This window comes from Cynocephalus volans, chromosome 9, assembly GCF_027409185.1.
Source record: "Cynocephalus volans isolate mCynVol1 chromosome 9, mCynVol1.pri, whole genome shotgun sequence".
Taxonomy (NCBI): Eukaryota; Metazoa; Chordata; class Mammalia; order Dermoptera; family Cynocephalidae; genus Cynocephalus; species Cynocephalus volans.
Window position 1 is genome coordinate 74,142,822 of NC_084468.1, and position 27,648 is coordinate 74,170,469.

A 27,648-nucleotide genomic window follows, 5' to 3' on the forward strand; every position below is an offset into this window, starting at 1 on the left:
GGAAGATAGTAAAAGGTTATGTATGGGATAGATTATAAAACAAGGCACAACATCTAAGCTGCTTAAGGAGGAAAATGAGTAGTAAGTCAGGGTGGTCAGGAACAGAGAAATGTTGGCAGACTGTGGATTGTAGGTCCTGGTGAGGTTGAAAAAATTTTTTAAGTAAGGTACTAATATCAAATCAAATGCAAGACTCCTTCTAGAAACATAAATTTCAAGCTATTGAGGTAGTTAATTTAGCCTCATTTTGATAGTTAAAAAACATGTATAAACAAGATCTGGTGGGTGTTTTTGCTTGTTCTGTTTTTATTATCTAGCTAACAGGCATACAGAAAGTTTAAGAGTCAAGAAGTATAGAAAATAATAAACATGAAGAATTGTCACTGCCAAATGTGGGATTGAATTCGAGGATTTAATAAAACCCAAACTGCATTTCAAGACTAATATATCTGTTTTGAAAAGCACAGTTAGGGGAAAATCTACCTAGCTAGGGATTTATCAAGCATCTGTAATAGTTGTTGTATTTTTACAACAAGAACTATAATTTCGCCCAGTTGCTATCATAAACTACAACTTTACTGCAGTTTCAAGGTAGAAAATATAAAAAAAAATAGAGGCCCCATGAGTTTATGATCAAATTACTGTCAGCACGTTGTGCCAAAAATGCAATTAGTCAATTGTTTCAACATAAATCCTGTTTATAGGTCAGTAAGCAATGTAAAATGTTAATGTTAAAAAGTGTTCTACTTGACACTAAATACTTTTAAATGACATTATTTATGAGACAATGCAAATAGCATTTTACATGAATGTTGACATGGACTGTCAAAATACCACATATAAATTATGAAATAAGACTTTGAAATACTAACTTGGAAAACACTATATTTGAAGCCAACAATACTTGATAAGGGCAATGGAATAAGTTGAAATCTATGAAACCAGAAAGAGATTGTCAAATATTAACTCAACCGAATACCAATCTGAAATTTAACTCCAAGAATCACCTTGTCTCTATTCTGCCTCTGGTTGGTAGATGAGATACTACAATAGTCTGTAAGGATCTCAAATGAGTTAATAACCAATTTATGTAATCCTTCATACATGTATAAAACTCAGATATAATTCTTCTATAGCATTATTATTCATGCATGGTAAGTTAAAATATTAAGTAGTAGAATAGCTATTTTCCTAATGATTTTTTATTGTCCTTTATTGACTGTTGAAAAGAAAACCCAAACAAAATTTTTGTATTAGGAAATGCATCTAACCAAATGTATTTATTTTATTGAAGAATAACAGCTAACATGACTTTGAAGTTGTACATTGACTGTGATAGTCACCAAAAATGCCCTTTTTTTTTTTTTGGTGGCTGGTCAGTATGGGGATCTGAACCCTTGACCTTGGTGTTATAACACCATGCTCTAACCAACTGAGCTAACCGGCCAGCCCTAAAAACACATTCTAAAGACTATGTAACTCAAATCGATTGGTTTTGTGATGAAGTTCAACAAAAATTTGCCACTAATATTTTCTGATCTTAATTTCACCTCCAGTTCCTTCAACTTATAAATAATATAAGGTTTAAAAGAGCAGATCATATGCTGTTTACACTCAAATTTTTTAGGGTTAAGGCCACAGACTCAACACTCCAGCTTCTCATTTAGCATTCTCTTGCATGAGGCAGAATTGGAGCGGCTGCAGATGTTTTAAGATCTGATCTTTAGTCCATTTCTGTTGTTTATAATAGAAATACCTGACACTGGGTAATACGTAAAGAAATAATATTTATTGCTTACAGTTTCAGAGGCTGGGAAGTCCAAAGTCCAGGGAATACATCTGGCGAGGGCTTTTTTCTGGTGATTACAGGGACCCAGAGTATCACATGGGAAAATGGCAGCAGCAGAGAGAGAGCTTCTCACCTACTCTCCTTTTAAAGCCCTCAGAACCATGCCCATGACCACCATTAAACCATCAATGGATTAATCCATTCACTAGGGAATGGTCCTCACAATCTAATTACCTCTTCAAGGACCCACCTTTCAATTACTATAATAGGATCTCCCACCCTCAGCAGTTACAGTGGGGGTTAAGCTTCAATGAAGTTGGAGGGACATTCAATCCATGGCATCTGACTAAGGGGAAATTAAGTTGGGAATACATTTATTTTGGTTAAGTGGGTTATTATATGCTTCATAGTCACTTATGTATTTAAATTATTGCCACTTTTCCCAGCGTAAGTATGATTTCCATGAATACTGGTACCACTGGACCTACCTACCTGGTGCCTAATCTTATGACAGAACAGGGCAGAGCCAGACCTTATATCACAGTGTGAACAGTGCCTGACACTGATAATATGTAAACATGTAGGTGGTGGTGGAGAAATAAAGCTTGAAATATATGAAGCCAGAAGGTCATTTGGGGCCAACTTTTTAAAATATGACAATCTGTATATAAAAAAAACTAGAAAATGTTTTTCCCAAATTTGGTAACAATTTAAACATTTATATGACATTATTATTAATAAATTGTGAAGCTAAAAAATTATTTTCTAAACTATCAGTAATGAAAGATAAGTTTTGACCAATCATGATTGGGAAGAAACTAAGTTTTCTTTTTCTTTGCTCTATAGATAATAATATTACAAAATCATTTCCGTATGGGGACATGTTCAAAGAATATATAGCCAAAAATGTAACAAAAGGGGTATTATATCACAGTTAATTAATAAAAACATTATTTTTCTGGATTTGATGATTCTGTGGTATTTATAAGCTTTTTTCCAATCTGTGATTTAGAGTAATTTTTTATTCTAAATAAATAATTCACTTTTATTCTTAATTTTATATTTGTCATTTTTCTTAAAGGGGGACCTCCAAAATTATATAAGCTTAAGGCCAAATCGTAATATAAACTTTCCTGTTTATAAAGAACACGAGAGTTTTCACACACCTGCAGCTAAAACAGTCTACAGGGTACAAACAATAGCTAGAATAAAACTATTTGACCATTTTCAAAGAAACGCATCTACAGTTTAATGTTTAGAGGAGAGTTTGAACTGTAAGGGACTCCTTTTGTGGGCATTAATGTATATGAATCCAGCATTCCTGCCCAGAATTTTGGGTTCAGACTTGCTTGCTTGCAGCTCCATCTGAGATCCAGTCCTTATTGACAATGTGATAAAGACACTGAGGAGACATCCATTCCAAATCTAACCATAAGACTACTCTCGACACCTTCTAGCAGAAGATTCTCTGCTAAAAAGCACTGACAGCTTATAAATAATGGCTCTGAGGTTAAAAATTTTTTAAAAGCTACATAAGCTTAGAATGGGAAGAAAACTTAAAAATTCAATTAATCTAACCTTCCACTAAATGAAGAAATCTTCTGTAAAATGTTCACCCAGCAAGCTTTTACTTGAATCTTATTAGTAACCAATTGCTTACACTTCCACAAAGAAGACAGCCCATTCATGAATAGCTCTGACTCTGATCAAGTTCTTACTTACATTGAACTAAAATCTAACTCCTGTTATCCTGTGTATATTCTCTGGGGTCAAACTGTATAAGTTTACTCAGTTATTGACATTTGTGACTTCAGATATTTGAAGATATCTTTCAATTCCCTGAAGAGCCAACCTCTCTCCAAATTAGGTAGGCCCAGCTGCAGTTTCATTAACCATTCCCTTTCTATGAATATTTTTGAGGAATATGAAAGTGTAATAACTAAATTATGAATTCATAGACCACTAATTTAACCAGCTAGAAACATATACTCATGTCACCAAATGGAAAAGGTTATCAGGTAAATTTTAGATTGAAAATGTCTAACTTACATAAAGGACACTATTATTGTTGGGTGATTGAAGAAATATGAATTTGTAATGCATATTAAATAACAGTATACTACCAATGTTAAAAAAAAATGTCTAACTCAAACTTGCAAAACTGCAGTAGAGTCTACACACCTTTCCCTCTACCCCATTGCCATATTGCCATAACACACATACACACAAACTTTTTCCTGTTACTTCTGTGTATTTTCAAAAAGAATGAAAAAGCATACTGTGCATTTCTTGATCTGTAAGCTAATAACATCCAGGGGTTTTAGATTTTCCAAAGGAACAGAAGTCAGGAAAAGGGAAAAATATTATCTTTGGTGATAATAATTCTACATTCTTCTCATCATTCAAATAAAAGTAAATTTATGTAGACATTTCAATTCCAACTGGCTGCAATTCACACACACACATGCATACATACCCGGTATATGCATGCACATATGCGCATGTACACACACACACACACACACACACACACACACACACACACACACACACACACACACACACAAACTATTGGCTGCTGGAGACTTGGTAATTACTTCCTGGGCTCCCAAGCTCTTCTTCCTGCCAGATTCATAATAAATACTTTTGCAAAGTACTAAAAGCACTGTGCTTGTCAGCCGCAATTTTCAAAAAAGAAGAAAAAGCATATTGTGCATTTCTGTAAATAGCAAATAGTCTACATATCAAGACTGAATTTTTAGCTAGAAAGACCTTTAATCATTGAACTAATACCCTCATTTTACTTAGACATGAGGAAATTGAGGACTAAGGAAGACAATTAACTTGTCCAAAGTCACAGAGCTTATTTGTGAGCTGTGTTCTACAAGGCCTTGTTGCATGTTCTAAAGAGTTCAGCTACACCAAAACAAACAAGTCAAGCTTAGTACGGTAATTACCTAAATTTACTGGAAGGGATCAAGAAATAATCTTATAAAAAAAATATTGTTTACCAAAAAATGATACTGGTGTCTTACAAAAAACTTCGAAAATGATAGTCCCGTGGTGAATATGAGATACTTGACCACTGAACAAGATACGAAGAGATAACAGCTCATGCCTCAGATATAGTGACTCAAGATAATCCCATAAGCTGCTGTAACCTGAGGAAATTATCTTGAAGCCCACAGCTTTGTCCATTGAGGAGAAAAAATTTTGTCTTCAGCTTCAACATCATTCGCAGTTACTCTTTATAGCCAAAAGAAGTTTAAAACACCATTCTGCTCTTGTTACAGCAAATACTAGTCATGGCATGTAAGAAAGAGAAACTGACATCAAGCTACAGCACATCACAAACAGAAAGAGAAGCTGTTCTTAGGTAACTAGAGTATAGGCCCAGATATTTTGTAGAGTTCAGGGGAGGAAACAAAGCTCTGTAGAATTTACTAGTAGAGATTATACCTTCTAAAGTGAACATTAAACAATCTTACAGGCCAAATCTAAAAAGAAATCTTTTGATATAATTCTGATACAGTGAAAATCAGATAAGTATAATTCACATTTAGAAAGAAAAAAGAAATATCAAGACCAGATAATAATAGAGAATTACCTTTTGTCCAGATCAAAGTGTTTTCACTAGTTCCTTTATGTGCCTGTGTGTATATACACATGTGTATGTGTGTGTAAGAGAGAGAACCAGAATTCACTGAGAATCTAACATGTGTCATGCACTGTATTTTGCATTTCACTTATAGTATAAAATTTGATCTTCACAAAGTCACACATATCCTAAGTGTAGGTACTACTAGCCTCCATTAGCCTCATTTTGCAAATAAAGAAAGAGAAGGTCTGGGGACTTCTGATCACACCTCTAATAAGTGCCAGAGGCTAGGCTGAAATCTACATTATGTTGAATGTTAGAGTCCACAATCATTCAATTGATGAGGAGAAACAATGTTTGCATAAAATTTGACTATATATTCTTTATGATTTGTTACCTATATTAATTACATATAGAAGTATTTATCTTTTTATTTTTTCACAGTATAAATTCAGTCATTCTTATTTAGTTATTTATAGTCATCAGACAGCCCATCAAACCATCCAATATTAAAACAAAAAAATACCTTCACTGAGTAAAACCTCGGTAATTGTTAGAGGAAGGACATAACCAGGTATGCAACCCCCTTTGAGAAACTCTGATTGATCAAGGCTTATTCCTGTCTCATCATGCTGTATGTTAAGAAAACCACCACTCACCTCCAACCTATAAGATGTATTCTGAAGTAAAATATGTGTTAAATTTCCTGATTACAGTAAAGATTAACAATGCAAAATATACATCTACTACTAATATGTTAATGACTCAGTAGCCATTAGACCTAAACTTTTCTAAAATCCTCTAGACATGGGAATATAGGTGTGCCTGATACATTTCCAAGACATCATCCTTCTAAGAATCTCATCTACTTTTAAAGAATAACTGAATCCTGAGGAAGGAAAATGAGATGACCTTGTATTAGTTTTTCATGCTGCATAACAAATTACCACAAACTTAATGGCCTGGAATAGCAAACGTTTGTTATCTTAGAGTTTTGGTGGGTCAGGAGTCCATGCCTGACCTAGCTGGATCCTTTGCTCAGGGTCTCACAAGGCTGCAAGAAAGATGCTGGCAAGCTGAAGGAACTTTCTGGAGCTCAAGATTCTCTTCCAAGTTCACATAGTTGTTGGCAGAATTCAGTTCCTTGTGGTTGTAGGACTGAGGTCTCTGCTTCTTTGCTGGCTGTCAGCCACAGGCTGATATCAACTCCTATAGGTAACTCCAGGTCACAGGCTTACATCAAAATGCCTTCAAGTCGTTGAGTAAAACCTCCTGAATTGTTAAAGGAAGAACATAACCAGGGGACATACTTTTTCAAAGACAGCAGAAGAATCTCACTTAGCATGATAAGATGAAATCTTAATTTAGTCAAGAAAGAAACTATCCTATTATCCATATTTTAGCCATATTTTATCAAATGAAAGCAAGTTCCATCTGCATAGTTTCCATCTGCACCCAATGGGAGAATGTTATAGAAAGATTTGACTCATTGAGGTCACCTCATGGTATGTCTGCCATAGACCTCAAGTCAGAAAGTTTTCATAGTGAATTTAGTCATCAAGTTTTCCTTGCTCATCAATGAGTTTTTACCTCATTCTAAATCAATTGCAATTTCTGATGTGGAACAAGGACAAAGGGAAACTATCCAAAGAAACAAAATGAAAAAAAATTATGGAGGAATCATAGGCAAACCACCAAGAAAATAATATAAATTTCATCATTTTGATTATCAATGTAATACTGCAAACTTATCTTCTTTGCTCCTTTAGGACTTCAATTTAAATTATTACTGAAAATCACCAACAGATAGACCCAGACATAGATACAAACTGCCTAGAGTTGGCAATTTAGCAGCATCCAGAGATGCTCAGTATTCAATCCTGCCCTTTTGGAGCCCAAGAATAGATCAATCCTAAAACGGAACTACTGGATGCTTCTTTTCTCCTTCCATTTCAGTTAACAAAAATGTAAGAGTTTTCAACAAAAAAAAAATCAATGATCAATTAACATGATAAATGACATATATTTGTTATTATTTTGTAAGTTATTTCCTTGAATAGCATTGCTTCCTCAAAATTATTAGTAAAATTTTTATTTTCCTGGGAGGAAAAAAAATGCTGGCTTCTTTAGATTTTTGGAGAATATCCATTTTGTTTTTTCACAATTTTTTCTCATAGTTAAAGAGGAGAAAGTATCAGAATTAAGTGATATATATGCCCAAAGATTGTGCTGGGCTCTTTTTATGCTCCTTTTATTGACATTGAAAATGAGGATCAGAGATTATAAATTATCTCCCTGAGGTCACTCTGTTAGTACATATGGCATGGTGTCAACCCAGGCAGATTTTGAATCCAGATTTGTTTGTTTTAAAATATAAGCTATCACTCAAAAACAAGGAACTTCAAGTGGGTGATAGAATTAACTAAAGTTATGATGCTAAAGAAATATGTGAATTGGAAGGGAGTAATTTTGTAAAGTTCATCAATAAAGTTTACAGCAAATATAAATGTAAACATGTCACAAATACAACTGATGTACAGGTGAAGATTTTGGCCTACACTGTGTTAAAATAATTGAATTAGTTCAATATTATGAGATTTCACACACATAAATATATGTGTGTGTATATATACACATATATAAATATACATCTACATGTACAGCATACACACCTATATCCATATAGCACACATTCATATATTCTGCTTCTCTAGAAAAATCTGAAGATGTGACAACACAGTATCCAGTGTTTCCTCTTAGCAATAAAGAGGGCTATCCACTTTAGGCAAGTTAGTAAGAGGCAGTATTTACTTAACACTCACTCTCTCCACAGGTAAAAAGAAATAAAAGTTCAAACAAGAATGTGTATTTTAAGGTTTTACCATCTACACTCTACACTTCTATGTGTGCTTATGCATCAAAAGATGTTTGCGAATGGGAGACAAGTCAACTGGTCTCCCAGTGACCTGGGAATGATGAACTATGAGATACAGAGTATTTAATTTATCCCAGGGTCAAGTATCCCTTCATTTGAAGGGACTAGAATATGTCTGGCTATGTAGACTCTCTGATATACACAAGATGAAGCCCATCCCTCAAGGGCCATGCAGCAATTCGCAAGTAGGGCCTTTAAGAAGAAACATCAACTGTTATACACCTGTCTCTGCAAAACCACTTACAAAGTGCCACAGAGAAAACAGAGGAGACAAATTACTTGAAGAGAATTGATCATTTTTGTCCCGATAAAATATTGTTTTAGATATACTAACAATACCAAAGAAGGCTGGCAAAATTCAGAGAAGCATTTTAACATAAGGTATTCACCTTATGTTAGAGGAAATTTATATAATTAGAGGAAAATTAAAATTACAGAATATTTGGAAGCACTTCATAGTCACTAAAAATTTTGCATTTCAAATATCGCAATCTCTTATATTCCATACCTCTCTGAGTAAATATAACACAGTGTACTTTTTAAGCATGGTGCTCTAGAAAGCACATAGGCATTGAAGTAAAACGACATGAGTTAAAAATCTCATCCCTGCCAATACCAAATTATGTGATCCTGGTGGGTGGATGAGGGGCAACTAAACTTTTCTAAACCTTAGTTTCCTCCTTTATAAAATACAGATAATAACCATTTTTCCAGACTATGTGACAATTCAGTGAGACTTGATACATACAGTATCTAGCACAGAGAATGGCATGTTGTAGGCATTCAGTAATCAGTACTTTTGGTTATGGAGATTTATACCACATAAAATAATGCCTTAATATATGCTGTAAACTGTCTTGTTAATGCAGCACAGTCAACCTTAAACTTTAGTGGGCATCAGAATCACTGAGAGGGTTTGTTTATTAAAACACAGATTGCTAGGCTTGGCCCCCAGTTTCTGAGTAATTTTTTAAAGTTCACCATTAAAAGTTTACAGCAAATATAAATGTAAACATGTCACATTTCTGACATGAGCTCTGACATGAGTTTCTGCATCTGGGTGGAACCTAAAATTTGCATTTCAGACAACTTTCCAGGTGAGTTTAATGCTGATGTTGCTGGTCAAGGGACGATGCTTTGAGAATTCCTAAGAAAGACAAATATGCACTTGATTTAGAAGCAACCAATCTGCATATGAACCTCAAACTTTACCAGGTACAAGGCACCTAACTGTGCAGAATCAATGGAACAAGGCTGTACTAAAAAGAACAATGAATTGAAAGTTAAAGGCTCTAATATGAATAACAGCAACAAACATTTCTCTATGTGGGCCCCAATTTTCTTCTCTGTAAACTACACAGTTCGATCACCTTTGTGTCCTTTTCTACAATTTTATAATTTTACATATTTTTAAGGATAAGATTTGTCCTCAAATACCTTGGATAGTTATTATAAGACAGAAGATAAGAGAAAGGCAGACAATAACTCTTATTCTGAAAATATTCAGAGCCAGGTAAAAAGCCCTATGCCTGTTTCTCTTTATGTCCCTAGTAAATGATTTACAGAGTTGAACAAAAGTAGAACAAGCGGGGGAAAAAAAAGCATGAGCGAGACCTGGGATAGGCTTTGGGAAAACATGATGAAGGAGACAGACAGGGTGATTTCATCAGTCTAGCAAGATGAGAATCCATTCATTTATCATATAATTTATGTTACATTGTGTTATTTCTTGAGAATCAATTGGCCCTAATCCATATAATGCAGCTGTCTGGGAACCAATTCAGAGGAATCAAGAATTAAAACCCACACTGATTTGAAGGAGGTCCCATAAGTCAAAATCAGATAAAGAAAAAGGACTGGATATCAGTCATCAGATCTAAAAACTGAAGACTTCCTATTTCATAGACTAATGGTCTCCCAAGTTCCATCCCTTCCTCCTCAGTTACAAGAACCTCCCTAATGTTAGATGTGCACATGGCATTTAGCAGACAATATATTTCCCAGGTTCCAGACAATGGATGAGGCAGAAATGAAATATTCAACTTCTAGGTCATATTCTTGTAGAGAGACTACTTGCTTTCCTCTTAGTTTTCCTCCTCCCACAAACTAGAATGTGATCCTAGTGGGTATGGCTGTGTAGGCAAAAACAACACTATCAAGACACTATCATGTCTCTGTGAAACAAAGTTGCCCTATCCCCTGGAACTAGGCAGCAGCTCAGACTTTAAAGGAAGAGGGAAGTGTTCAAACCACCATAATTTGTGTCTCTGTTAGACAATCTTAGGGTATACCCCACCAAATACAGATATCCATAACTGGATCCCATCTACAAGGCCAAAATTTTGAAACAGAGTGAGGATAATGTCTGCTTTTACTCATGACAGTAGCTCTAGCATCAAGTACAGCACCTGAAACATATTAGGCACTAAATAAAGATTTGTTAAATTGAATGGAATGCTATAAAATAGATGCAGTTTCTGACTTCAAGGAAAATTATTACAGTATGAAGGAACAGGCATGAAACAAAAGTAAAGATGGCTTCCTTTTTCAATATCTCATTAATGCACATTTTTCCAATTCTTCAAATATTTATTGTTTCACATGAAAAAAAATTCTCTCAACCTCTTTTTCTCTTTCCACACACCCCACCTCCAACATCCAGCATTCCCTCACTGAGAGGGTAAACAGTCTTTCCTGTCACTAAAAACTAGACCTTTCTTTATTTTTGAGGTTGCAAGCTCTTAACACCCAAGAGCTCGCCTTCACACTGCTAACTTCACAGAAAAGGAGTCCACCAAAGAACTGGGAAGATAAAGTTGAAAATCTCCAAGGTCAACTTTGAAGAGGAGAGAAAATGGAATATGAAGAAGTCAGTGCCAAATTGCCAAATCAAGTAAGACAGAGACCAGAGAGTGCTTGCTATATTTGATATTCTGTTTCTCTGGTGAAAGAAGAGCAGTTCCAACAGAATGAGGTGCACAAAAATGGATTCCAATGAGTTGGGAGTGGGTAAGAGAAGAAGAGAAAACCAAGAGTTGAACAGCAATATTTACTAAGTGCCTCCTCTGTGCTAGGGACTGAGTGAAGCCTTAGAAATACCTTGGAAGCAAGCTTCACGTGTGTGCCTTAAGGAGCTTACAGTCAAGCGGGAAATGAGACAATGTAATGTGACTGTGCTATGACAAAGACAATACAGGGGTGTGTATGTAGAAACAGGGTAGAGGGGCACTAGTGCTGGATTTAGGGGGATGATAGACATTTTAGGTAGAGCAAAGACTGCAAAATCCTACTGTTCCTCCTTCTCTTGGGCGCAAAGCAAGAGACATTTCCAGCCTCCTAACCAGCTGGGTTGTGGCTACGTAAGTGAGTTCCAGCCAGTGGAATGTGAGCAGAAAGGAAATGCACCACTGCCGGGCCTGCCTCATAAAAGTTCTTCTGTGGGTTTATCTACTTCTGGCGAATTGTTTGGAGACCTTAGATGCCACAGGTGAGTATGCCAGAGCTTTCATCAGCCTGGCTCCTCAGATCACTGAATAGAACTGAGACCTTTCCCTTATTTACTCCCAGCTCCCCATAATAAATAAGAAATAAACTTCTATTGTGTTTGAGCTTCTGTCATTTCCTATTGGTTAATTTATTGCAGCAGCCTGAAGTATCCTACTAATGAATATGAACTACAGGATGTGAAGAAATCAGCCCAAGAAAAGCAATGGTATCATGCCCATCTCTTGACTAAATGGCAGGATCTTTGACCCTATCTATTTACCTTTATATCCCTCGGACAAAGCACAGTGCCTAATATGAATCAGTAACACAATAAATATTCATTGAATGGAAATGAACCAATGAGCTACCTCAGGGATGAGATTAAATTTTTATTTTGTTTTATATTTTTTCTTTATTTTGGGCTTATGAACAATGGATCTAGACAACCCCATTATTTGCATTTTCTTCATTTCGTTAAGCCCAGTCATTCTCCACTAAATCCATAATGCTCCTCACATGCACAGCACTGATAAATATACCCCACTACTGACTTTAGCTGTATCGGTGGCATTCATGTCTGATTTTCCAACCACATGACACTAATGGTATGCATTCTTTGAGGAAGCCATGAATATTAATTTATAGTGACTATGTTAGTTCTCTTACATTTAGACACCAAAAATATGGAAAAATATTTTTTCGGAAATTTGTATCAAATTTATTTGTATCCTTGGATTGTACTCTTTGATAATTCTTTTAGAATTTGCTGTGTATTTGTGCTACTTAATATTATCAGATCAAATTTAAATTGGCATAGTATTCAATAAATGACTGGAAAAATCAATTATGGTATTACTAGCTCATTCTTTAGATTAGCCAAAGGCATAATTATTTTTTAAAGTTTAAATTATTCTAATTATTGCATTAACATTGACATACAACAGTAGCTATTTCATAGAGCTGATGCTAGATTTTAAGTATGTTTTCATATTTGCTATATTATTTCTGAAATTAGTGGGTCATACTATTGATTTAACACATAGTATGTCCTTATGCAAATATACACATTATAGCATGGATGGACTTAGGAAAGAATTCAGCATTTTAGGTGTTTCTATTATGCACCAGGCACCTTTAGAGTCTTGAGACTTTAAGGATAAGTAAGTCAGGGTCCTTGTCCCAAGCAGATCATCATGTGGCAGCAGACATATACTTAAATAGCAATAAAAATATGAAGAACATCAAAAGCAATGTAAGTATAACATGTCATGTCAATACAGATGAGAAAGCAATTACTTTTGCTGAGTAGTAGGGAGGATGAGTTGAAGTTTCACTGAAGAGGTAGCCCTAGAGCTGAAACTCAAAGATGAGCAGCAGTTTCCCAGGGAAAATGGCCAGCATGCCAACAGCATTCAGGTGGAAGTAAGTGGAAAATACCAGAAGCATAAAAGTGACCCGTTCATTTGGGAATAATGACTAGCATACCATTCTAAAATATTTGAATTTTATCCTGTAAGCAGCTTTATTCCATAAGCAGTATGGAAGATGGATTAGAGGAGGAAGAGATGAGGGGGAAAGGAACATCAGTCAACTACCCTTGACATTCCAGATGAGGTGTGATGAAGACCTGGAAAAGGTCAATAGGAATGGAAAGAAGGATTATTTTAAAGGTAGAAATAATTGGACTCAATGCTGAAAGAGAAAGGAGGCAACTATGACTACATAATTTCTAATTGAGACAACTAAGGCAATAATGATCTCCAAATAAGAAATACGAAGTGAAGAGCAAGTTTGGGTAGATGATCATAAAATTTTATTGGGTATGTTGAATTTGAGATACCTGTGGAGTAATGTGATGGATATAAGAGGACAGAAGTGAATATATGAACCAAGAGCTTAGAAGTGTAGCCAGAACGGTATAGACGTGGCAGACAACAGCCACTGAACTGTGAAAGGAGATGAAAAGCCAAAGAAGGAAGAACATTTTAAAAATATAATCACATTTGAAGGGTAGAGAAAAATGATCAATAAAAGAGACAGATCAAGCTTGGTCATAGAGATAGGAGGGAACTAGGAAACAGTTGGTTTTAACCTGGTCTAATATCACTGCCACTCACCCACCAGCCAGTAATATTCACAAAACTTGCTCTAGATTCATTCCATTGTTCCCAAATTCCTCCCACTTTGATCCAGTTCTGGCCTGGTTCTTGGCATTTTCTTCCATTTTTAATTTAGAATCTCACTCTTATCAGGATTTAGAACTAGCACCTGCCTTTTGGCTCTTTTGCTCTGCTCCTGATTCAAATCTTGGTCTCAGCAGCTTTAGATTGGATTCTTTATTGGATTTCTGAACACTAAACTATAAAACACAATACCCTATCTAGCCAACCCCTTAGAACTTGGACATGACCCAGGCCAGCTATCAATAATGAAAAGTAAGCTGTATTGACAACTAACTGTAAGGAAATAGCCTAGATGATTCATTTTCAGGAATAGCTTAGGAAAGGGTGATTAACTGGCTCTACCCGAAGGGTGTTCAACTGGCTCAACCCACAAGCTGTTTAATTGGCTCCACCCATTCCCAGAGAATCCCTGAACGGACAGAGCTCAGAAGCAGCATGTCACTCTTGAGAAATGACTTCTCAAGATGGTGGTTAGTGCTAGCCCTTTGTTCTCTTCATTTCCTGGTTCTTCTCCCTTCTCAGGGCTTTGGTGGGCCTTTTTCATGGGCTTGTCCTGAGCCATCAGACAAAGGAATGCCTTATAAGTGGATAATAAATCTTAGGCACCATCCACGAAAACTGTGCTTTCCGTGGTACTCAGCCAGTGAGGAACTAGGGGAGGGACTTGTGCACTAGGGAATAAATTGCTTGCTGTAACAGTTTCCTGTGTGCCTACCCATCAGACACCCAATCTTGCAAGACCATTATTAAAGTCTCACTTCATTGTACCTCGTGTCTCCATGTCCACTCTTTGGCATTGGATGGGTGAGGGTATTTCTCACACTAAGGCCAGGCACTGTATTAACTACTTTAGTTTTCTTTAACAACAATTCTCCATGTATTTCTACTAGCCCCACCTTCTCAGATAAAGAAACTGAGATCACATGCAGGGAAGAGTGTGCCAGGATCCCAGACAGGCGGTCTAGCTCCAGAGGCTGCGCTCTTAACCACTGCGCTATGCTGCCCCTCCATGTGCTGGTCAGTCCATTCAATTGCAACCAAGGTGCAGATTTTGAAAATTCTCAGCTTGAAATTCAATGGATGATAGAATTCAAGAAGCACTGGATACTTAAAATTTCCAAACATTGTAGAGACATCAAAAATGGAGGTTGGAAAAGAAGCCAGTGGATTAGCCACTTAGGAGGTCAGTGGTATCCTTCGCATAGCATCCTACTCCATCCCAGGGGGAATGGTGATAGAATTGGGACTATGTATGAAGTGAGAACTGAGTATGTGGAGGCACTAAATTCAGACTACTCTACCAAGAAGTCTGATGATGAAGTAAGGAAAAAGAGGGGTAGTTTGAGGGGTAGGCAAATCCTAAATAATTTTTTTTTAATGAGAATTTGGTGGGAGGTCTTCTATCAGCAGGAGACAAAACAACTGATAGGCCCCCGAGGCAGGGGATGGGATCACGAACACAGGTGGGTGGCCAGCCTGAGGGTGCTCCTGATGGAGGAACTAACTGGGCAGGGAAGACGGTAGATAACAAGTTAGGAGGTGGAAGGGGAAATTGAGCGCTTACACGCCTAAGGCCATCTGTTTTCTCCGGAAAGTAGGAGGTAAGGCCTTCTGCAAAGAACAGGGGCTGGCAAAGTGAAATTGGGAGCTTGCCTGAAAGTTGTAAAAGGATTGTAACAGCCCTCATGGGCAATAGGATAGGAGGCTGCTGAGACTTTTAAGTAAAATGGTTGCTAAGCAGGAACAAGGACCAGCTGAGGACGAAGCTCATAAACATCTAACGGAGGAAATCATCATGATTATACGACTTCTCCAGCTGGGCTCAGCCTTCCAGCAGGAGCAGAGAAAACGGCCAGTGGAGCTGATCTGGATGAAGGTTTGGAAAACAGAGCTGCGGAGGACAAGAGGGTGTGAGAATACAGTGTCTGAAATCATTCCTCACGGTTCCTGGCTAGACAGGAAAAAGGCTAATCTGGCAGGTGAGTGGTGGGCTCAGAGAACAGGGAGAACTTGAAAGACTGATGTCCCTAGGAGATGTAGGGAGAGAAAGTGGGTAGAAGTGTCGCTGCAGAGAAGGGATAATGTTAACATAACAATTTGGCTTATAATTTTCCTTTGCTCCCTGATTCTTCCCATTTTCTCAAGTGTTTTAAACCACCATGCTGGTAAATTATTTAACATCCTAGATTTCTTAGGCTTTCTCTACCCTCGTTATCCTCCAACTTATATTTTTGCTAGTTAAATTGAGTTTCTCTTACCCGTCACCAAAAATCTAAAGTTCATTCATTCAAATCAGGTGTGAGCCCATCTGGTGTGGGTGTGGGAATTAGAAAAGGTGGTTGGGTGGGTGCAGAGTAGGCTGGAGTTCAGCCCCGACAAGCCCCTCATCTGTACCCTCTTGTGTAGGGCACACACTCCTCAACCATATTCTGCTGTCCTGGGTGAACCCAAAGAAACATTCAAAAAAATATATTTGGGTTGTATCACCCTGAACTGGGAGTAAAATCTTAGTTTTATGAATGGATATATTAAAATCTGTGAAAAACATTTTAATGATAAAAATAAAGAAAAATGTAAATGAGGAAGAACATTGCTATGAGAAGCCTAAGGTACATGTCTTTAAATAAAAGAAACTCCATGTTTAATGAAGTGGCCAAGCACCCTCCCTGATGGTGATTTAGACTGCCCCCTCATACACAGAAGTTGAATGCAGTGGTTCAATGCTGGATCCATAACTTTGGACATGTAAAGTGAAATTCACTTGACAAGGTCAAATATGTTAAATTTAAATCCCATCTCAGGGGAGAGCGTGAATCTGGGATGGGAGAGCAGACAAAAGGACTGATAGGTCTGTCATCCAATCTTCCGAGCTAAAAGATGTCTTCCTTTGTCCTCTGCTCCCACATTCAAGTCTGTGCACATTCAAATCTGTGATTAGCAAGATAGTTCAAGACTCTATAAACAGAGCGTGATGCTGTAACGGGCCAGAAGCATGACTCTGTGGAGAGAGAGGACCAAGTACCTGCTCTCTGAACTTTATAAAAAGCTCCTCCTAAGCTTTAGTATTTTTAGTTACAATATTTATAACACATACCTGCTCTCTCTCTCTCTTTTTTTTTTTTTAAAGCCACCTTATCTACAGATAGAATGGACAGGTCTATTAGAGCCATAAATGAGAATGATTCCCAGAATCTGAGGAACAGAAATTGCCATCTGTTATTTAGCATAATTTAATTTAACTGATGAAACTGCCTCCTTTCTGTGAGGAATTTTGGCTTTTCCAAGATTCAGTAGAGAGTACAGGGTTAAGCCTTCAGATATTTATATTTGGGCTATGAGTTATTTTTTAATATAATCACTTTAATCCCAACAATCAATCAAGATTTATGCAAAATAGTACATGGACCATAAATTGAATTTATTTTGGAAATAAAAATATCTATTGATGCCCTAGAAGACAGGTCCTAAAAGAAATAAGAACCAGTGCTCCTAACCATTTAATCTTTGGGATTGACATAGAAACTGAAAAATAATGTATTTACTAATCATTTCTTCTGATAGGAGCATTAGCATTTATATCAATAAATGATTTATAGAGAAGACTAAATCATGTGTAAGTAAATAATTATCTACAGAAATTTAAATGACTATTTTTCACCTCTGCCAAGAAAAATGCTTCTAGCCACAAACTTGCTGCCAGTTTTTACTACAGGGATGTAAATTAATTACAAAGTAATGGAAGAATGACAGAATTCAGAACAAATGTCTGTAATACATTCAAAAGCCAAATATAATTTTTAAAATTATGTACTACCAACCCCTTCAGCATCAGTTATCACACTGACAATTATATATGAGTATTTACACATATGAACACATCCATAGTTTATGGTTAATACACAGAAATAAGAATATTATATGTATGTATAATTTGTTTTCTGTAAGCATACTGTCATCAAACTCCTACCCGCGTTTTTCAAAGTATCATATTTTTTCTGTGAATGAAAAAGCAATATTTACAAGGCTTACTCATCAATTGAGAATTATGGTAAATAAGTACTTGGGGTCTGTGCTATACAAAGGGACTAAGAAAAAAAGCAAAATGTGGAAGAAGAATACCACTGCCTTACTCTGGCCTAGTCCACTGGGCCATCACTACTTCAAACCTCTTACAATATTTGAAGCTCAATGCTCCTTATCTCAAGAAGGTTGCAATTAAGGGTCTAAACTGTAACATTAATGGAAAATAAAGGGGATGCAGAAAGTGCCGATATCCAGATGTAGATCAAAGGCTAATCATGTCCACTGGTCAGGGGCTAAAGGGAAATGTGTGACTAAAGCTGCGTCATTTAGTATAATGGCTCATTAGAAATTGCAAGAAGAGAAATGTGACACAGGAGCTTACGTGATGTTTCCAGAAACAAAATAAAATCATTTGGGGCCCATTGATCAAGTCTCTTTTGTGTTATTCAAGAAGACTGATGCTTTGGAAAACCGTCTGGATGATTTCACCCGTCTCTCTTCATATCATCAACCTCGTAACCATAAAACACTCCAAATTCTGTGCTTAGTGATGGTTAGTTGGGTCTGTGTAGCCATGTTGCAAATTTTAAAACTCATGTTTAATACTTATATATTGTAAATAATATTGGCTAACTGAAGCCCAGGTTGAAAGTTAGGAAAAACACAGTTCAAATGCTTCTTTGCCAGACTCATTGATGGATTATTAGTAAAGTCACTTTATTAAATCCCATATTCTAAACTGTAATATGTATGTGATCTACACAGTCTGAGGATAAAGCGACTGTTACAACCAGGCATCATCCTGGGATATATATGCTGACCTTTTGCAATTTTCCGTTGTTAGGAAAGAGTAACATAAATCTACCTTCCTTGAATCTGCTAAAGGTTATGACAATTTCAGGTTTATAAGGCAATTTCATAGATCTGACATGTTTTGTACACTCTTGGGTCCTATGAAAAAATATCTTCATTTTACAGATGAGTAAACCTAGGTTCTAAGAGAATGAAAGTTAAATACTATCACACTGATAAAGCACAATAAGAACTCAATTATTTGTTGGATATATCTGTAACTAAAATGATGACTGAAGATGATGATATAAGGTATCTTAAAGTATCTACAATTAAATCTGTAATATATGAATATGCAAATATTTTACAGGATTCTGAGAACATACTTAATCAATTTCCCTCCTAATCTTGATCAGCAAGAAATATATATTGACTACCTTTCTATCACGTACCCTAACATGGCCAAGTTTCAATCTCTTTTGTTCTGGTATACATTTAAAAATTTTCCCTAACCTTTTCTAGTCATTTTGTAAATGTATGTTATTAGGTTAAGGGTGATTAAATCAGAGAAGAGATGGAGTAGCTGATGGGAAAAGCTGCTAAAAGCATCAGTGACTCAATAGTGTCTTTATTTTTTTAACAAAAATGAGCACAATTAATAAGGGGACTTTCAATAAGCCATTTTTTAAAAGCACATAGGGGCTATCATTATTTCAAGATGATTCCGTGGACAATGACTACTAATCTGACTTGGAATTTTTTTTTTTATTACAGCAATACTTTTGAGCATTTAGACAAACTCAGAGTTTTTGTTGTTGTTGTTTGGTTCTAGCTTTGTTGGTTGGTTTGGTTTGTATTTGGACAAGTGCTGTGCCCTGCCCATAATAATTCGACCTACTAGTACTACGTGGAAGTGGGAAGGCAAAGGTGCAAACTGTGTTCACATTCCAGAAAAACTAAAACAAAACAAACCATGCAAAAAACCTTTTCCTTCTACATCCTTAGTATCTGAGGCATGGGGGTAGCTTTTCAGTTAACAATTTAGACTCCCTGGAGAGTAGTTTTGCTTGTTCTGCCTTATAACACTTCAAGCAACCCCACGCAGAGGGATATGTTAACCATCACTCCCCAAAGTCCCTTATGTGTTAAATGTGCAGTAAGTCACATCTATTTTTTTCATCAATTTAAATCCTATTTGGAAGTAAGCAAGGTTTAAACATACATGTTGACACATATGTGCCAAGATAATATAGCTGCAGTATCAGATACTGGGCCAGTGAAGGACCCACTGGATAAAATGCTGTACTAGTCTATATAGACATATATAATAATCATATATCAGTTATACATTCATTATATATACATATATAAATACATAGTCCATTTACGATAAGCCAATCCACCGAATTATTACCATGGCATCTTACAACTATAATTATTTTAACTTTGATTAAATGGCATCCTCTAGCCCTAAGCGGGATTTTATAAAAGTTCAGTAAACATAAAATATATCATCTTATTTCTAAATATTTAATTTTTAGGGCACTTTTTAAACAATAATTCTATGCTTCTGTGCTATATTAAGCTTACGTCTTTGCCGTAAATGTCACGGAGAACGTCACCTTGCAAGATTGGGTTGCACCCACTTACAAGCTGATCGTGTGTAACATCACCAAGAAGAAAACAACATGGTTTTACTTCCCATCATTTACAACTAAACAATCAGCTCTTTTCAATTACAGTGCAGACCACCCTTGGCAAGTCTTCTCTGCTAAATTTAGTTGTTGACTCTTGCCACCGCTTTTGCTGTCAGTTTGAGTCATCTTCGGAGAAAGAACTGAGAAAGTAGAAAATGTTCTTGGTTTGGCAGGGAACAGCGGGATGAAATTTAGGGGAGACAGTGCAGTCCCTGCCGGGGGGTTTCTTCCTACGCTGCTGTTCACTCTGGAGCTGCTAGTAGAGAAACACTAGCGAGACCCTCTCCAGATGATCGGAAAAAATGCTCTGAAATGATTTGTTCATCTGGCTCCTGACCACTATTGTGAAAAAATCATCTTACAATTCCCCACCTATGAGGCTAGAGAGAACTTCTTAGTCCATGTGGGGAAGCAGAATTATTCTCATTGTTTCTGCTTCAACAGATAATCATTTTTTTTCCCTCAAAGGTAGAAAAAAAAATGAAAAAGTGTTCATTTATTCCAAAAGATTTCATATTAGCTTTTATTTAATGGTTCTTAATAATGACGTTTTTGGTCTATCATGCACGGCAAATGAAAAAATAGTATAATCATACAAGTAGTTAATTTGAAGTAGTTTGAAGATATTTTAGTATTGCCTTTTTCGTCCTGATGATAAGTAATAGAACAGTCCGAAGAGGAGAAAGAAAGTGTAAGAACCCAATAACAAGTATAAGGTAACTGGAACAATAGAAATAAGACTCATTTCAAACAAGTTAGGAGGATGGAGATTCTGTGACATAAGTATCAACACGCCAACATTTATACTTGAAAAGCAGGATCTCTCTGCACACACACATAAAATTTTATGGTGACATATGCCAAAAAAAAAATGACATCTCTTTTGAAATTGATTCCTCCACATTTTATTCCTGCTTCAGAGAAAATAAAGTAAAATAAATAAATGCTACCTTTCAGTTTGTCTGTCCCCCAGAGATCCCAGACATTCCCAATTTCCAATTTAAACCACTCACTATACTCAGAACTGTATGAAACATTCAAGATATTATGCAAATCTGATAGCTGTCATGAATATAGGAAAAGGTCTGTGGATTTCAGGAGCACATTTGGCAATGGATGTGTGAAAGAGGTGGATGGGCTCATCATTGATAAAGGCAATAGAAAGGGAATTAAATGAAGCCCAGATGGACAGAGAGGATAAATCAATACAAGAAAAGACCCAGAAGAGAAATAGTACGTTACAGACCTAAGTTATGACAGGTAAACAAAGATCTCTCAAAGCCTACATTGAGGAAGAGGGATAAGGAAGGGACAATTGTATTTTGTGTGTGGGAAGAGTGTGCTGTCATGGTGGTGTCTGTGCACATGGTAGAGTGGGAACTGGAATCTGAGGGATAGGAATATGCCATCCCATTTCTGCCCTTCCCTCCTGCTGTTTGCTAGCCTGAATTGCACTTTATTTCCCTCAGCTAACTCCATTTCTCAGAAAACTCCATGGCTAACATGATGGAATTCAGGTGTCCCTTTACTGACAAATCTACTGACTAATTTGCCCTAAAACTCAATTAATACTTTACTCTGGGATGTTTTATTTATTGAAATCTATTTTCATTTATTATACCTAAGGCCAAGTATGATTTCCATCCCATAGGAGGAATAGAGGTCCAAAATGTCCTATAAAACATACTACAAAATTCTTAGTAGAAAATTTTCAAATGTTTCTGAGACAATCTTTTCACTTCTTAAGCAAAATGCTGCTGTGAATCTATTTGGAATCATTAAAGGTATATCAGTTTCCTCTCACTGGCAGTCCTCATTTTCTGTGGTGGTTTTATTCCGAGGAAAATGAAACTATCCCAAGGAGTATTTGAGCATCTGAACTGAGAATGTTAGTGAGGAAAACTTTCTTATGTTAATATTCTACACTTTTCGACCAAAGAAAAGTAGCCAAGAATCATTCCTTTTTCTCCCTCCTCTGGTAAATTTAGGAGATTTACAGCAATTATCTTAATATTAGAATCTTTACCAAGTGTAATAGTATTACTACCTCAACAAATCACCACAAACTTAGCTGCTTAAACAACACAAATTTATTATCTTACAAGTCTGTAGGTCAGAAGTCCTACACAGGTTTAGCTGGGCTAAATCCAAGATGTTGGCAGGCTGAGTTCCTTTCTGGAGGTGACAGATGAGAATCTGTTTTCTTGCTCTTTCAGATTATTGTCACATTTCAATTCCTTGCAGTTGTAGGACCGAGGTCTCCATTTTCTTGCTGATGGCTATTGTCAGCTGACAGCCATTCCCAGCTTTTAGAAGCCAGCCACATTCTCGGTTTATGGTCCCACTTCCCCCATCTTCAAAGCCAGCAACAAGGCAAGTCTGTCATATTTCAAATCTCTTCTCCATTTTCTCCTATTGCATCTCTCTGACACATTCTTCTGCCTTCCTTTTTCACTTCTAAGGACTTACGATTAGATTGGTACCAACTGGATATTCCAGGGTAATCTCCCCATGTTAAGGTTCTTAATCTCAATCATATCTGCTAAGTCCCTTTTGCCTTACCAGGAAACATATTCAATGATTCTGGGGACCAGGCCCTGAGCATCTGTGGGGGACCATTATTCTGCCCACCATACCATGAAACTATTTTGTGCCACAAAGAGGTTCACTTCATACCTGCACCATAAAAAATAAAAACTGAAAATAAAAAATTTCTTTTGTTTCTAAATGAAAGGTCTGCCCATTGCGAACTATATAAAAATGTTCTGTCTTTCAAATTGCAAAAGCAACTCTTGATTGACATTAAGAAAAATGGGAATTAGCTAGGTGAATTTAACCAAAGCCTTGGTGTATTTGGTAAGTGAGGTTTAAGTCCAGCATTACGATCCAGTAGTGCACCAGCAGTGCACTTCTGCACTTGCATTGACTAAGCATCGAGCCTGAACTTAAACCAGTCCTCAGAATGGAGTGAACCATATTTTCAAATAGTTTTATGAAATATAAAATGAAGTCTTGAAAAATAATGACTATCCGTTATCCAATATCCATTGCTATCACTAAAATAATATTGCTAATATTTCAAATGAGTAAAAAAGGAGCCTAAAATTTTTTTTAATTAAATATTTATTTCATCTTCATCTTATCCCTTGAAAGGGTTTGTGTTTTTAAACGGACATTATTAATATAGCAGTAATTTATATAACAAATGATACATTGTATAAATAAATAAATAAATATACATACATCAATATAACTATACATATTCAGGGTGCATGTCCTAAATTTTCTCTTATTGGTGTGAGCCATCAAAAAGATTGAAAATTATTATACTAATAAGTTCATATTGAAAATTATTATTCTAATAAGTTTATATTATATACATTTGGTTGCTACATTACAAATTAAAACTGTCTAAAGGAAATGCTTATCAATTAAACTGATATCATTACTTTTGCAAGAGTTTAAATAACAGTTAAATCAGATTTATTTGTTATGATTTCAATTAGCCACTCAAAAAAGTCATAAAAGGTAGCTAAAAAGCCCAGAATCTCCTCATTTTGGAAACATTAGGCAAACATTTTTAAAATACTACTTTTTCTGTATAGTATCTCAATTTTAATAATTGAACTTTGAAAGTCAGAGGAACATTTAAGATATCAATCCCTCTTTAATATGTAAGGGGTTTTATTTGCTGTTATTTTAAGATGTGGCCCCTAATTTCTTGATATGAAACATAAAAATAAAATTTTCTAAATACATTAGCAACGACTAGAAAACTGGTTCTCTTGATTTCTTTACGGTTCTTGTGTAATGAATTGTTTTTCTCTGGTGACCAGCAAAATGTGTCACAATGCAAGATGTAGTTATTTTTAGCAAGTGGGTAATGAATAATAGATAATGTATATAATTTTATTTCTTCAGTAGAACGTATTTTCTCCTCCCAAGACTATTTGTTATTTATTTATTTAGGGTTTTTTTATTTGTATATTTGTGTCTAGTAGATGCACAAAACATGTTCTCTTTAAAAATATGACTTAAATCCATTCTACTTACCAAACTATTCCCTGAGCCCCAGAGCCAATAGGCTTTAGATTCTGGTAGCGCTTGAGAACTGTGAAGGTTGAATCTCCCACTTCCACACTGTAGAATTGGTTGTCAACTTTGCTTTTGCTCATGTTGTAATGTTTGGCAATATATGACACATCCACTTGTTTATCGAATCCCTGTCAAAAAGAACAACAAAAACATGAGACATGAACAAGAAGACTGATGAGACAGAGAAGCTTATTCTTTTAATGATTGCTCATACTAAGCTATCTATCATCTAGTTCATGTAGTCCACATAGGAAAAAATATGTATTAGGCCATGCAAGATTACCTGGAGTAAAAGAGCTTAGAAAAAAAATACAAAGGTATTTTTTTCAACATAAAATTATTCATAATAGAATAATAATCAGATTTGATTCACATGATGTTTTCCAAAGTGTGTTATTAAAACCATTCATTTATGGAGCAAACATCTACTGAACATATACTGGTCTCAGAGACTACACTGGATACTTCAGGATTCAAGTAAGTAAGACAGAGGTGATCACTGATTATCCATTATTATAGTCATATGAAGAAGGATAAAGATTGTATCTAAAACCCTTCCTCAGAAAAAAATAGATACGAAATAACATGTAGTTTTAATTATTTTAATTAGGTAAATTTGAATTAAACATTGTTAACTTTATTGTTCTCATTAATACCCAAAATGCCATTATCCTGAATTAAGCAATGAAAAATTTTAGTCCAGATTAACATTAATCTAAATGCTACATGACACTTAATTTTTTGGGGAGCTTAGATTTTAAATATCTCAACTGTTGCATTTTTTGTTTATCTTTAAGAGAAGTTCATTTATCAATTATATCTAATAATTGAAGAGTGTTCTTGAAATTTTGAATCATAATAAATATGTATAATATAAATATCCATTACCTATCATTGTTATTTATCCATAAATGCTCTTATATTATACTTTATGACATATATAGTATGGATTCTATAGCTGGAAGGGACCCTACAGAATCTCATCTGGCCCATTCGCTGTGGCACACATTGGTGGACGCCTACCCAATAGTCATCCCCTACTCTTCTTGCTGATTTTTTTTCAGGCTGTGAAAACCCACACTTTCTGCGGGTTCCTCTCCAACCCCAGCAATTGAAAGTTGAATAAGCCAGTGGTTCTCATTAGAAGTGCCATTAACCCATTGGGGACATTTGGGAGATTTGTGGGCATGTTTTGGATGCCACAATGATGAGAGATGTGGCTATTATTTCTTTAGCTTGTCAAAGAATGCTGGTTGCTCTGCAGTGAGTGGGACATTCCCACGCAATGAATAATTTCCCACATACTGCACTACTTTTGAATGTCCTGCCAAAGCTTTAGCAAAAAACCTGCCTATAATGTTTTGAGCCCAGAATCTAAACCAAAGCATTTTTGAATGATTTTAACATACACTATGTTTTCTGAAAACCTAATTCTCATATAATTTGAAAGAAGATTTAAATTTCCTTAGGTTCTGAACCTCTGAGTTGGTCATAAAACCACTTTCCTTGGAAAGTTTGGCATTTCATCTCTAAATATATCATTGAAATAGAAGACAATCTAATTTTACCCTGTATGCTCTTGGAAAGGGGTCTGGATAGCATCAGTAATGTAAATGAGGAGAATATAGTAGGGACCATATGAACATGCGTGGCAAAACCTGTGAATCCAGTGCAAGGATCTTGAGACCCAGATGGCTGAGACAGACCTGAGAGTAGACCAGCCTGTGATTGGACCAGACATGAAGGCAGCATTCAGTACAGATGCACACAGACCTCAAAGAATAAAGTGGACTCTAGATTAGGAACCTATGTTGTTTGGACAGGAAACTGAAAATGCAATAATTTGTGGGTGCAATAACAAAAGGTCTGTAATCTGGGAAGCAATTGTGCAGCATTGAGCAGGAAATAAATCAAGACTTCAAAATCAGGGCATTGCAAACCTGTTCAAGGAGACAACAACAAGGTTTAGAATTTAGACAATGGGTGTGGACAACAGCAGAAATAAGAACATTAGTATTTAAACAATGCTTGATTTCAACCACAGTACCAGGAACTGCTCTCCATACCATGGTCCATTTCTACTCTAGACTTTTCAGCACATGAGTAGACCAGCATGATTAAAGTCCTGCTTCTTTTCTGGCTTAGAAAAGTAGAAAAACAACTGGAGTTGGAATATCAAATGAATTCATCCAACAAGTTTAATTTGTGGTGAATGAAGTGCCTAACTTGCCATTTGTCATGTTCTGACCCTTTTTTACAGTCTTTGATATTTCTGACCACCCACAAATTCCTTAGCACACTCTAGCCTCATCAAACTGGATATTTCCCTTTCCCTCACTTATTCCTTTCTCTTTTGAAGTGCATCTTTCCCAACTGTACTGCATGTGTGTACTCATCATATGAAATGACCTTTATGCTCCAGACCCCTGACTTAAGGCTGTATCTTGGCACTGCCCTATTCCTTTGCACTTGGTTGTGGCTTTTCTAGCTATGATCTCAGTCTTCATATTACACTTGAACCAACCTGCTGGCCCTCCTTTTCCAACATTTCAATATATATTCAAAGAAACCAAGGGAATTAAACAATTCATGTCACTGCACTTTCGGGCTTACTCCAAGAGATATTCTATTTAACACCGATGATATACATATTATGTGCCAGATACTAGATATGGCAGTGGAGATACAACAAAGAAAAGGTAAGGTCCCTGCCTAGAATGGAGAGAGTCAAGAAAGCAAGCTGTTAAAGTACAGGTAATGTATTCTATAGTAAAATAAAGAGAAGGTGCTGGGAGCAAACAGCAAGTAGCAACTAACTGCTCACATGTATCATTAATTCATTCAACTACTGTGTATAAAGCAACTACTAGAAGCCACGTAAAATTGGTAATGTTTGAGAGGAGACTTGATCTGTGTTTTTCATGATGAACAGTATCCCCGGGCCTCCCTCCTCACTGTTTCCCAGATACAAGTGTGCATCTGAACCACTTGGAGATTTGCATTCAAGCATCAGCATAGGTCCTGAGTATTTGCAAACTACTAGGCAATCC

The 27,648-nt window shown here is 36.1% G+C and overlaps 1 protein-coding gene across 4 annotated transcripts in view; it reads right to left on the reverse strand.

Annotated features, from left to right (window-relative positions):
* MAPK10 (mitogen-activated protein kinase 10) overlaps positions 1-27,648 on the reverse strand; it is a 139,637-nt gene that overhangs the window by 96,366 nt on the left and 15,623 nt on the right. For 3 of the 4 annotated variants that reach the window (XM_063107619.1, XM_063107617.1, XM_063107618.1), the window contains exon 2: positions 24,557-24,726. In XM_063107619.1, the coding sequence (XP_062963689.1) occupies positions 24,557-24,726 (170 nt within the window). Of the gene's footprint in view, positions 1-24,556; positions 24,727-27,648 lie in introns of those variants that run through there. The other variant, XM_063107620.1, reaches the window with a different exon arrangement.